Source organism: Eschrichtius robustus, chromosome 18 (assembly GCF_028021215.1).
Source record: "Eschrichtius robustus isolate mEscRob2 chromosome 18, mEscRob2.pri, whole genome shotgun sequence".
Taxonomy (NCBI): domain Eukaryota; kingdom Metazoa; phylum Chordata; class Mammalia; order Artiodactyla; family Eschrichtiidae; genus Eschrichtius; species Eschrichtius robustus.
In genome coordinates, this window is record NC_090841.1 from 78424145 (window position 1) to 78437249 (window position 13105).

Below are 13105 nucleotides of genomic sequence, written 5' to 3' on the forward strand. Positions count from 1 at the left end.
AGCGATCAAGGGGGGGAAAAGCAAATGCCCCGGGTAACCCCTCATTCTGTCCTGAGCCAGGGGGTGATAGCGATCAAGGGGGGGGAAAGCAAATGCCCCGGGTAACCCCTCATTCTGTCTTGAGCCAGGGGGTGATAGCGATCAAGGATGTCATTGGAAAAATTAATGAAACTTGGGTGTGGACTGGGCTTTATATAATGGAATTTAGCGATGCCAGACTTTCTGATCTTGATAACACTTATGCAAAAGAATATCCTTATTTTCACGATGTACATACTAAAATATTTAGGGGTGAAGGGACATGGTGCCTGTGACTCACTTTTACAAGATTCAGGAAAAATAAAAGAGACAGAGAAAGCAAAAATAGGGGAAACGTGTAAAAAATTGGTGAATTTGGGTAAAGGGTTTCCTAGCGTTGCCATTATGCAGTTCTACAAACCGGGTGGCTTCAAGCAACTTGTTGTCTCACGGTCCTGGAGACCAGAAGTCCAAAGTCGAGGTGTTGGTAGGGTCGTGCTCCCTCTGAAACTTCTGGGAAAGCATCCTTCCCTGTCTCTTTGAGCTCCTGGTGGTCTCAGGTACCCAATGGCTTGTGGCAGTGTCACTGCAATCTCTGCCTCGATCCTCACATGGCTGTCTCATCCTCTGTGTCTGCGTCCCCAATAACCCTCTTTTTGTAAGGACACCTGTCATTTACTTTACTCCAGAATGACTGCATCTTAGCTATTCTCATCAGCAGTGGTCCCATTTCCAAATAAGTTCACATTCACAGGTACCAGGGGCTAGGGCTTCAACATTGCTTTTTTGGGGGGATGCAATTCAACCCATAACAGATATATAGGACTTCTTTGTACTATTCTTGCAACTTGAAGTAAACTTGAAGTTATATCAAAATAAAAAGTTACTAAAACTATTTGCATATAAAACGTGGTATTTGTGTGTACGGTGTTACGTAGTGTTCTAATTTCATTCTTTTACATGTAGCTGTCCAGTTTTCCCAGCACCACTTATTGAAGAGGCTGTCTTTTCTCCATTGTATATTCTTGCCTCTTTTGTCATAAATTAGGTGACCATATGTGCATGGGCCTATGGCTTTCTATCTTGTACCATTGATCTATATTTCTGTTTTTGTGTCAGTACCATACTGTCTTGATGACTATAGCTTTGTAGTATAATTTGAAGTCGGGGAGCCTGATTCCTCCAGTTCCATTTTTCTTTCTCAAGATTGCTTTGGCTATTCGGGGTCTTTTGTGTTTCCATGCGAATTGTAGAATTTTTGTTCTAATTCTGTGAAAAATGCCATTGGTAGTTTGATAGGGATTACATTGTGAGAGTAGCAGCGACATATATACACTACCAAATGTAAAATAGTTAGCTAGTGGGAAGTAGCCGCATAGCACAGGGATATCAAGCTTAGTGCTTTGTGATGACCTAGCGGGATGGGATAGGGAGGGTGGGAGGGAGGCTCAAGAGGGAGGGGATATGGGGATATATATATGCATATGACTGATTTACTTTGTTGTACAACAGAAACTAACACAGTATTGTGAAGCGATTACACTCCAATAAAGATCTATATTTAAAAAGTGGTATTTGCTTATTAAAAGTCCACCAGGTACCTGTCATTAAAATTTCAGTTTTAATGTGCTGGAGAATTATTACTAAATGAAACAATCAGCAAGTTTATTCATTGACATTAAATTGCTACCTAAACTAATAAAATGTTTATTTACAGGAAATGTGCATTTATTTGTTCGTATGTCATCTGACATGCAGTAAATAAGATTCCTACTTGAGAAGAATGAGACATTTGAGTTCTATTTCCAATACTCCAGGAACAGAGTGTAGGACAAATTGGAGATGGGGTGGGCTTCCAGTCTGCATAATGAGAAAGGAAATGTATTCAGGGCTCCCAGTAGGAACTATCCAGTCCTCAACTGCAAAAGCGTTTGAGGAGTTTGCTTTTGCAGAATATAACATTTACTTCCCTGATGAAACCAATCACGACGTGATTGATTTTCTTGAAGCCAACTGAAGGACTTGCCTTAGTCTCAGTTCCAGAGGGACCCATTAACAACACATTACCTTCTGAGTTAGTCAAACTAAGAATAATAATCAGCCATGAATCTTATCAATGGGGTTTTTATATATGTATGTACAATTTCAGAATTCTAAGTCAAGAAATACAGCTTTTTCAGGGGATCATGTGGATACATGTTTTGTGGCACGTGAATCAGCTCTTCTAGGGACGTCTACTAAGACCAGATAGTTGAGTGGTGGGGGTAGAGCCACCGCAGCTGGGGTGTCTCACCCATGTCCAGTGGCAAGGAAAGAAAGAAAGGGAGGGAGGAAGGGGGGAGACGGAGGGAGGGGGAAGGGGAGGGAGGGGGAGGGAGGGGGAAGGGGGAGGGAGGGACTGATGGAAAGGGGAGAGAAGGGAGAAAAAGTCTCCCACAATTGTCATCCATCTAGAAAGAGTGAAGGCAGGAAACTTAAGTATGCATAGAGTGATTTTGTAATTTCATGTATATACTCTTAAAAATGAATGTCAGAAAATTTAGTTAAAAATAATTATCACAAAAAACATAATCCTTTGCCTCAATTTTTAGTAATTAGTTTAAGTTCAGCGTTTGCTTAATTTTCAGTTTGTTTCAGTAAATTGTTTTTAGGGCCTAACATGTCCCAGGCACCGTTGGGCACATAAAGAGGAATGAGATGTGATCTGTGATTAGGGAAGTTCCCGACCCCCGGGAAGGTCTCTACAGGAAATAACACCTGGCCATTGAGCAACACAGACCAGTGGGGGATTAATGGGTTGAAATTTCAATGAATGAACCCAACTAAAATATTCAGCACCGCGTTTCAGTTTCAGATTCTCTTTGAAAGAGCCTCATTACTCCTGAAAGAATAGAAAATATTCTCCCCCAGTGCCCCCTCTCCCTGGGCATCACGTTGCTCATCTATTTATTTTTGCTGTTATTGATAATATGTGACTCAATTATATTCACTGTCATCTGCCGCCCAGATGTTTGACATAGATAAGATCCTCTCTGAAACGTCTGTGCATTGGCAAAAAAGAGTAACCTGATTATCTCCCACCTCTTAGTATTGAAATCAGCAAGGACGCCCTGTAGTTCCGTGTCTTAATTGATACTTTAACCAATGAAGCTTGGGTAAATATGCAAAACGTTATTCTCCTGGTTGGAGACTAAAGGAAAGGAATCATTAGCAAAGTCTAGTTAAGACTATTGCCTCAAGTAACTTCTTTTCAAACTCTGAATAACTGAAACAAAATGAAATGCACTAAGAAGATAATCTGAAATCTTTAGAACCTTATAATGACATTTTCCTTAGGTAAGGGAAAATCTGAAATATCTAACTTGACCTGTTCAAATAAAGAAGTATCTTCATATGGTTATAGAAAATATAATGTGGTTCACTCTGGATAGTAAGGTGAGCAGTACAACTTACGTGGAGGGAATATGCTACCACTTTGACCTACTTTTTAATTTTCTTTTTACTATATTACAGCAGTCTTTTGGAAAACCTGTGCAGACTTGCTAAGGCATAGGAAAGCAGTATATAGATACACACACACACATATACACACATACACACACGCAGGCAAAGCCCCACATTTTAATATATAAAGCTATTAATGTGATGTTCCTTTTTATGTAAAGTTATGAATTTGGATATTATATGAACCATATTAACTGTATCCACATTGCAATACAGACTCCTATTCAGGAAGAAGAATGGGGTGAAACTTTCATTTGTTTGGCCTGAGTTTAGTGACAGGTTATTGGGAGGAGGCATACGGGAAATCTTGCCTGATAAATTTTACGGAGCTCATTAAAGAATGCAGAGCAAGGGCGACAACTGATGTGACTACATTTTTAAGAATGAAAGTGCATCTATCATTGTATTCAGTCTGGGACGTGCAAAGAGTCGAGCGGTGGGCTCAGAGGTGCTTGAGGGAGGGCCCTTTGAAGCTAAAAGGTGTGTGAGAGTCGTATTTAATATATTCCATCCATTAATGTCTACAGATTATGCTTTTTGTTGGAAAACAGTTTTTGGAAAGAGGAAAACCAACCAGAAGCCATTAGCTCAGCCTTTATTAAAAAGACCTTAGTGTGAGAACAGCTCTCAAATGAGTTTCTGTGGAGAGCAAGGAGATTAAAGATTTAACAGATAGTTTGGGGAAGATCAGTCAAAGTTCATTCAGGAGTTCTCCGTTCAGACCCTGAAGGCAGGGCCACTTCTGTTGTGTTAGGTCAGCCAGCATAGAGGCGTGCCGGGTTTAGCAGCCGGGGATTGGATATTTGGGGTTTGGCAAGTGGGGTGGGGAGGAGTACTTGCGGCTAGGGTCTTGCCTGTCAAGGGTCAGTTGAACCTTTTTGGACCATGAGAGTTTCTCACAAAGTATCTAATATGATTTGTCTTAAAAAATAATTCCAATTTGCTATGTGATCCTGCCGGCTGTATCTAATGTAAACTTTTCTGGGTCTGTTTCCTGAATAAGATAGAAATGAAAGTTTGGATCTGCTTTCTATGTTAACAGTATATATAATGTTCAATTTGTTCGTTTTCACTTACAGGCTGGAGCTAATGTCCTTCTCCAGGACGTCAATGGAAATATCCCACTGGACTATGCCACGGAAGGGACAGAATCGAGCTCCATCCTATTGACCTACCTGGATGAAAATGGTAGGCAGATGCCTTGAAAAACCATAGAAAGACAGAAGAAGAGATAGCGTGGTAGAATTTAAGTGTATATATTTTAGGCGTCCTTACATGATTTCAGACGGACGTCGTTTCCCTTGATTGTGTGAAATGAGGTCTCGTTCCGTGCAGCGTTTCATAGTTGGTTTAGTCAATGCAGTTTTGCAAGCTGGCAGAAATCTGGAGACCAACCATGCAGGGACATTTTAACAGGCATCCAAAGTCCATAATTAGCCGGACTGAGTTTGTAATTATAATCTATTCTCCTCTGGGAGGGGAAGGGAAGTGAACAAGCACAACTGAATTTTGAGTTAATGAGCGTGAGGTCACGTGAAGTGTATTCTCCTAGGAGTATCCTGCCTCCGAAGAATCCCACGCAGGTGAGTGAGGGCTGAAGTCAAGGGCAGTTTGCACAGCATCCCAACATCCGCTCTTGGGGACACATGGAAACTCAACCCTCGTCGGAAGAAAGCCCCACGGTCATGGTGCCGGCTGAAACGATGAGGCTGGGCCCCCAAATGTATTCGCTGACAAAGGACGTTTAATTGCACAGCCTGAGTGTATAATTTCATGAGTAAGTTCAGCCTTGGCGAAGTGTGAGGCGTTTGGAGCCCTGAGCCCCACATGGTGTTAAACTAAAGGAGTATGCCCCGTCGTTTATTTTTTTTTTTCTTTCAGCTTTTTAGGTATAAAGAACACCAAAGAAATTCCAATCCCTTCAAGTATGATCTTTTGTCAGAGAAAAAGTTCAACATATTTAATAGGCACATCGTGCCTGAGACCCTATCGTTCTTGCCTCTAAGAAAAGCCTGCACATCTGCCTCTTTGCTCTCTGTGCTCTGGACCCCCTCCAGATCACTTGTCTCAAAAGGTTTATTCTCAGGAGGGCTTAGAACAATAATAATTAGTGCTTAGCAGCCCTGGGTTCTTAAAAAAAACTTGTCTCATTAATTCTGAAAGCAAGGTGAGCGATGTTATCTTCATTGGAGAAACTGTGAGCTGCGCTGTGGTTCTGAGGGTCACCAGGTCATGGCCCCGGGAGACAGGCCGTGGGGTAGAGTCACTCCCTGGTCCCCGCTCCTGCAGAAGGGACGTTGCGCTTTCTCACATCTCGTCAGCTGTGACTTGTTCCACTGCTGGGAAGTTTATCACTTGGATCTTTGCAAAACGTAACTTGGAGCGCACGATTCTGAATCTGAGTTTAGAACATGGCTGTCTTATTTATCTGTGCCAGTTCTGTGGGATCGTTTCCTGTTCTCATTGTTCTGAATTTGTAATAGCTACAGTCATGTATCTTTCCCTTTGGAAACTAAAATTAAGTATCTTTCTTTGCAAAAGAATGAAATTTACTTCTTCACCTTTCCAACTCATGGGAGGATTTTGTTTGCTAAGAACATTGAGTGTTTGCAAGGGCAGTATTACTATTCCATATAAAGAAAAATAAGTGTATTCCTTTAAGAGGCTGATTTAAAAATGATTAAGGAAAAAAATGAGAAGGAGATACTGACTCTGAATGGTTAGGAGAAAATCTGTCACGATGATGGCTGTCACAATCCGTTTGTGAGATACATGTTTGCCGGAACAAATGTGCTTTAATATCTCTTACATTTTGAATTCTGTTTTCCATTTGTCCCTGCTGTTGCACTGGTCTTTGCCTTTCATCTGTCTGCCTGTCCTTCACCCCATTCACAGTCTGGTTCCATTTCTGCCCACATCCTTCCTCCTTATCTGGATCAGCTGCCATAGTTCCAGTAAATACTGTCTAATTCAATTTATTCTCTGCATCCTCCCCCGTCCCGTTGGTGCGCTTTTAGAGTTATCGGTTGTGACAGCATGGGCTGATACTGTTAGAAATTTCTAATGTTCCAAGATGGGATTTTCATTATTTGGTGCACTGCGTTCTACCTAGGCGGTGGCAAACCTTGAGTTCTCACTCCACATCATCCAGCTTCAAATCGGAGTACTTATCACGCTGTCACATGAGGACACATGTGGAAGAAGACAGGCCAGGTAGCGAGCACGTTGATTACATGGAAAATCGCTGGTCACAGGTTCTAACTGTACGGTCACCACCGGCACACACTGTACCCCAGGAAAGATGCTCACCATGGAAAAAAACATATAGGTCTATGTTTCCAAGTCCCTGAAGAGTAAAACAAAACCTTTTTACTTTGCCCTTCATATATCATCACCCGTGGCCCTTTCTCCTTTCTTTCAAATCCATCCTTTTAGAAAAAGCAGCTCATATTTATTCTTCTGAGTTCCTAATTTCCTCTACTGAGCCCACTGAAGTTCTGCTTCCTCCCCTACCGATCTGGACACGTCCCTACGGTGATTGCCACTGCCCTCGGTTCTCTATCCAGCTGTCACTTTTCTGCTCTCCTGCCTTTCCTCATCTCCCTGTGACATTCAGTGACCTTGATCACACTCTCCTATGAAAAGGCTCTGATCTTCCCATAGTTTTTCTCCCTTCTTTTAGTTTCCTTTGGATGCACCACTTATGTATCCAGAAGCCAAAATGTTGGTTGTTCCCAAGGCTTTGTCTTTGAGCATCTTCTCTCTACACACTGTCCCTGGTCATCTTCCCCTCTTCCTAGTGTCCTTAGCACCTACCTGACCCCAGGGTTACTCTTGCAGCTTAGATATCTTTCAAGACCTTCTGCATTGTACCTGCAATTTCATTACATGTCTTGTGTCTTTGACTTGTATGTCAGACAAGTTGAAATAACGTGTCCAGTATGGACCTTCATGTTGTGCTTTCATACTCTCTCTGTATTCTCTTTACCTTTACACCCAGAAATCTGAGTATCTGAACATCACTTTTCTTCTCCTGAATCCCTCACGTCGAATTGTCACCAAATCTTACAGAGTCTCTTTCCTTGACGTCTTTCTAATAAGTCCACGTATCTCACCAGCCACGCTATTACTGCCTTAGTTAAAACCCCAGTCTTTCTATTTTGGAACAGCCTTGGAAACTGGTCTTCTTAACTCCGGACTTAGCCCTCCCTCTGCACTTTTCAGAGACTCCCAGATTCATCAGTCTGCAAATGTTTCTCCTGCTTAACAAAGTTCATTCAGAATTCTGTTCCTGCACCAACCCCTTCAGAATCATCCCATTATTGGGGTGACAGTGATCCCGATTTGCCTGGGACAGTCCCACATTAAGCCTGTGGTCAGAGTTGGGGGAAAGGATTTGGTAGAGGTTACAACACCGTTTTGGCTTAAACTGGTTTATTTCTCTTTGCTAGAACAACTTTCATTATTTGCCTGCTTAACTTTTTTGCTTCCGTCAAGTCTTGGATCTCTTTGGAGGTTTACCATAGTGACAGAAATTGAGATTAGATGCAATTCTCGGAGTTTAGGGAACCCCAGGGTACAACCATGGGATGGGTCATGTCATGGCATAATGATAAAATTATCTGTGGTAGCAGCACAGAATACCCCCAATACAGGATGGATAATGGAGAAAAGGAAAAGCTGAATTGTTACAAAACAATATTACCTTGAGAGGGACAGTTAAGGAAGGTTAAGATAAGGTTCAGATTGACTTGAGATGTTAATGTAGTTTCGGTTCTTCACAAGCATTTATTGATATAATCAAATGTAATCAGGCAGTAGAAATTAGTATCACATGTAATAACTTGTGCATTTCAGGTAAATGATTTGTTTCTTATGTCCTAAATTAAACAAAAAATTACTAAATTCCTTTCAAAATAATAAATCTAAGCAGGGCATGTATTAATTTTTTCAAGAAACAGTATGACAATAAAACTGAACTTCTTTTCAAAAAGAGAGGATTGGCCCGTTATCCACTACAAAATAATAGATTTCTTATGGGCTATAGTCATCTTGTTTGGTTTTTTTCCAGAAGCATCTTAAGAAATTTAACCAAGAAGTGAGGGAATTTCCATTCTATTGTCTTACCAAATATAGATCTGCGGGGTTTTTTTCCCTGAACATGTCGGAAAAATCTAAAAATCACATCTTAATTGGTATCATATTTGATTCAAAATAAAGTTTTAAAATAATGGGGTACGATGTCATAATATTCCCCTCATGTCTTCACAACAGTCACCAGAAATAGATTGTTTCCACATACTATGTTGTAATGTGCATGAGTCTGAAATGAGTGACAGCTAATCTCTGTTTCAATTTGTGTCTTTCATCTTTGAGCCCTATTCTTTTTTTAATCACTCAATTTTAATTACATGTTTAAATAATTCTCTAAAAGATGCATACCACTTCAGTAAACATGCAATATTATAAAAGTTAAAATAATATAGCCTTAGAGTAGGGCAACCATTAGGTTTTTCTGCTACTTCAGCATGCAAAATTGAACACTGACATCTGAGAAATAGTGTTTTCCAGATATTACTCACATGTCAAATTCCATAATCCTAAAAATAGGAATAGAGTGACAGTTTTAGCTGGTTGTTTAGAAACCTCCAGTGTGCCTATTAGGGAAATCTGTTAGTTCTTCTGAAATGGCTTCTGATGATTAGGAAGCTGAGGTGTGGCTTCTCGTGTTTCTCATTCATGTTTCTACTAAAATGGATTTGCTTTGAACTGAGTGTTTGAAACAAGCTACACTATTCAAATATTGCATTTGGCTTTATTTTGTTTGGTTTCTCCCTGCCTCCTTATGGTAAAGAAAAACACTCCTAAATGCATGGCAGGTGATCCATGTACCAGAAGGCTGACTGATGATGAAATGACAGGTCCCTTTCATTGAGTGCTTCCTGCAAGCTAAATACTGTTTTATATGCTGTATGTGTTTTGACTCATTCTCCTGACAACTGGTGAAACAAACTGTCAGCCCCTTTTGCAGATGAAGAAACTGAGGCAGAGGATAAGTTTCCTGCCCCCACTGGCACAAATAGTAAGTGCAAGACACAGCACTAGAACTCCAGACCATCTCTGCTCTGGAGTTCATCCAGGCTCGGAGAACAAGGGATGCAGGGAGGCAGGCGTGGTGTGCTCTAGGGGGACATGACAGCCGATGGGCACCATGCTGGGCTGTGCCATGCAGACAGGTCTTATAAACGTTACCCATAGCTTTGTTCCTTTGGGATATGTATTATCATCTGAGTGACGGAGGACACAGGCAGTCAGGCTAAGTAACTTTCCCAGAGGCACCCTGGGGAGGTCGGCCACAGACCAGGCACAGCCAGGAGGATCAGTCCAGCCTTTCCGCTCAAGCCCACTGCTCTCTCTCCATGTTTGTGGCAAGGACTCAATCAGATAAGAGATAAAAATTGCTCAGAGGTGCGGCTGGCTCATAGCAAACACTGGCTGAGGTACAGATGTCATCTCAGCAGCAGCAGCAGAATCATCTTCATCAGCAGCATGAATATCACTATGACTGTTATCATTACTTTCACTTGGAATGAGGTGGATTATTTCCCCTTAGTGAACACCTATTATGCCCAGGAACCAACGTTAGGAACAGGGGATGCAGAAATGCAGAGATATATGCTACCGTGGAGATTACACCACCATGAAAGCTCAGGTTAAAATATATACTGGATAGAGGTATAAACAGGTGAGCTGAACTGAGTCTTCTCTGCATAAATCACCCACCTCACTGAAGCCAGGCTATCAGTCTTCACTCAATTTTAGTTTATTTCTCTTTATTAACATTAATAGTCATGAAACGATCATTTGGAGCATCCTTTCAAAAATATTTTGAAGGAAAGTTGCAAAAATAGTACAGAGAGGTCCCAGATACCCTTCCTCCAGATTCCCCTAACATTAAAAATGTACACAGCCGTGGTGTATTCATCCAAACTAAGAAGTTAACATTGGTACGATACTATTAAGTAAACTACAGCCTTTATTCAGAATTTTCCAGTTTTCCCGCTAAATCCTTTTTCTGTCCCAGGACACTGCATTGCTTTTAGGAGAAACTATTTTAATGAGGAAAATCCTAGGGAAAAAAAAGTATGTCTTTACAACTCATTTCAATTCAATGCAGGTACCTTACAATACTTTGGGCAGTCTATGCTGATGATTTATACTAAAACAGAAATCCACTGAAAGCCTGCCATGGCTAAGGCATCCTATCACATTTTGGGATATAATAAGAGGAAAATCATTCAAGACTCTAGCTGGAAATAAGACTGCATGCCAAGAGAAACAATTATGGATGCTTTGAGTGAGAATTCAAATTGGAAGAGGCGCTTCAAAGAGGAACACGTTGAAAAATATAAGATAAAATTAAATTTTTACCCCCTGCAGCTGAGAAGCAGTGTACATTCTGTTTGAAAAAGGCTCTTTTCCCCGCTAGGAGTGGATCTGACATCACTGCGGCAGATGAAGCTTCAGAGACCGATGAGTATGCTAACAGACGTCAAACACTTCTTGTCATGTGGAGGAAACGTTAATGAGAAAAATAATGATGGCGTAACACTGGTAAGTTACCACGCTTCACTAGGAGACACTGCTTAAGTTGAGAACATACGTTGATTTCTAAAACATAGAATTATACACAGTTAACTTCTAAATAATGTTTTTTATTTTTCTGATTATAAAAGTAATACATATTTATTGCAGAAATAGTGCAAAACAAACATGCAAAGAGGAAAATGCAGACCACTTATACCACCACCCAACGTTTATCTGTTGATATATTATTCTCTTTAAGCCTTCCTTCTGTGCATGTTTTTCCTACAAATTTAGAGTAATTTTTATCCATTATTTTGTCAATGTGATTTTTGAGATAGAACTTACAGGAGAATATTTTCATTTTAATTTTAAGCAAAAGAAACTGAGTTACTCTGATGAATGAATTTCTAAATTCAAGCAAACTCCTGTCATTACTTTTTTTTTTTGCTATCAGGCACAGCTGCAGAAAATTAAACACACAACAATTAAATCTGGATTAATTTTAATGTAAACACAATGTCTAATCATCAAAATAAGAACGTTTGGTCCTACTGACCCATAAAAATTACCTGGGCTGGGCATGCTGGGGTTAAAATTAATGATTGTGGAAATAAATAAATGTATTAAGTTTCAGGAAAGTAAACTAGGGCAGCAGAAGGGATTATGAGCTCTGAAGCATGGGGTGCATAGAAGTGGTTGGAACCAATTTTAGAAAGTGGTTCAGTTTCTACCATGGGGAAAATATGGTGTGAGGTTGAGCACGGTAGATGAGGAAAGCAACGTAACCAAATGGATATGAGTTGTGTGACACCTGATAGCTCTATAGACTTATTAAATGCAAAATAAGTGCCTTGAGACTTCTCGATAGAATTGTCTTCCTAGATACTGATGTTGGCCTTTGGGATGTAAATTTCAGGAGACTATCAAAAATGGAACTCTAAGCTGTAGGAAAAGAAAACAAAGCATGTTTAGAGTTTATTGAAAAATAACACATTCAAATGGAAAAACATTCCAACCAGTTTACTGAGGAAGTATTTACTGACCGTGACCTGTGAACAAAATCATAGTGAACAAAACCACAAAAGTCCTTTTGTCATGGGCTCACATTTCATTGGGGGAAGACAGGTAATATACAATATAAATGAGCTAAATGTATAGCATATTGCTAATAATAAATGCAAATGAGAAATAGTAAGACAAGACGGGGCATGCTGGGTAAACAGTTGACATTTTGCGTAGGTAGACAGGTGAGGTCTCACTCTCAAGAAGAGTTCCGAGTGATGGCCTGAAAGAAGTCTGCGCACACTGTAGGCGTGCAGGAGGAGCATTCCAGGCTAAGCAGTGTAAGTGCAAAGGCCCTGAGGCAGGGCCAGGTGTGGTGTGATTGGTAAACAGCACGGAGGCTAGTGTGGATAAGCAGAGGGGTAACCAGGACCAGATCACACGGCATCTTGTGGGCCTATGCGAGGACTGTGGCAGTTACGCTGTGTGAGATGGGAATAGACTGAAGAGTTCTGAAGAGAGGATCCTAATCCTATTCTAAAAGGATCCCTCATTCTGACTGCTGTGATAAGGATGGACCGTCAAAGCACGAGGGTGAAGCTGAGAGTTCAGTTAGGAGGCTTTTGCTTTAATCTAACGAGCGATGATGTGACTCAGACCAAGACGGTAGATGCTGGAGTGATGCGAAGTGGCTCATTTCAGTCTACACTGAAAGAAGGTCCATTGGGATTTCCTGGCCGGAATGTGATGAGAGAGGAAGAAAAGACTTCAGAATGACTCCCGTGTTTCTAGTTTGAACAACTGGAATGACGGAGTTGACACCGAATGAGATAGAGAAGGCTCAGGACCCGGCTCAGAGCAGGGAAGATCAGGATGGATTCTGGAAATGTGAAGTTAAAAGTGCCTCTTAGCCAACGTCATGGACATGCCAAGTCCGTGGTTGGATATTGGGGTCTGGAATTCGGGCGATGCCCGGGCTGGAGAAGCAGTTTGG

At 41.0% G+C, this 13105-nt stretch overlaps 1 protein-coding gene across 1 annotated transcript in view; it reads left to right on the forward strand.

Annotated features, from left to right (window-relative positions):
- Nucleotides 1-13105, forward strand: part of MYO16 (myosin XVI) — a 406857-nt gene that overhangs the window by 76190 nt on the left and 317562 nt on the right. Inside the window, exons 4-5 of the mRNA XM_068526630.1 lie at nucleotides 4602-4710; nucleotides 11012-11136. Coding sequence (XP_068382731.1) covers nucleotides 4602-4710; nucleotides 11012-11136 — 234 coding nt within the window. The remainder of the gene's footprint in view (nucleotides 1-4601; nucleotides 4711-11011; nucleotides 11137-13105) is intronic.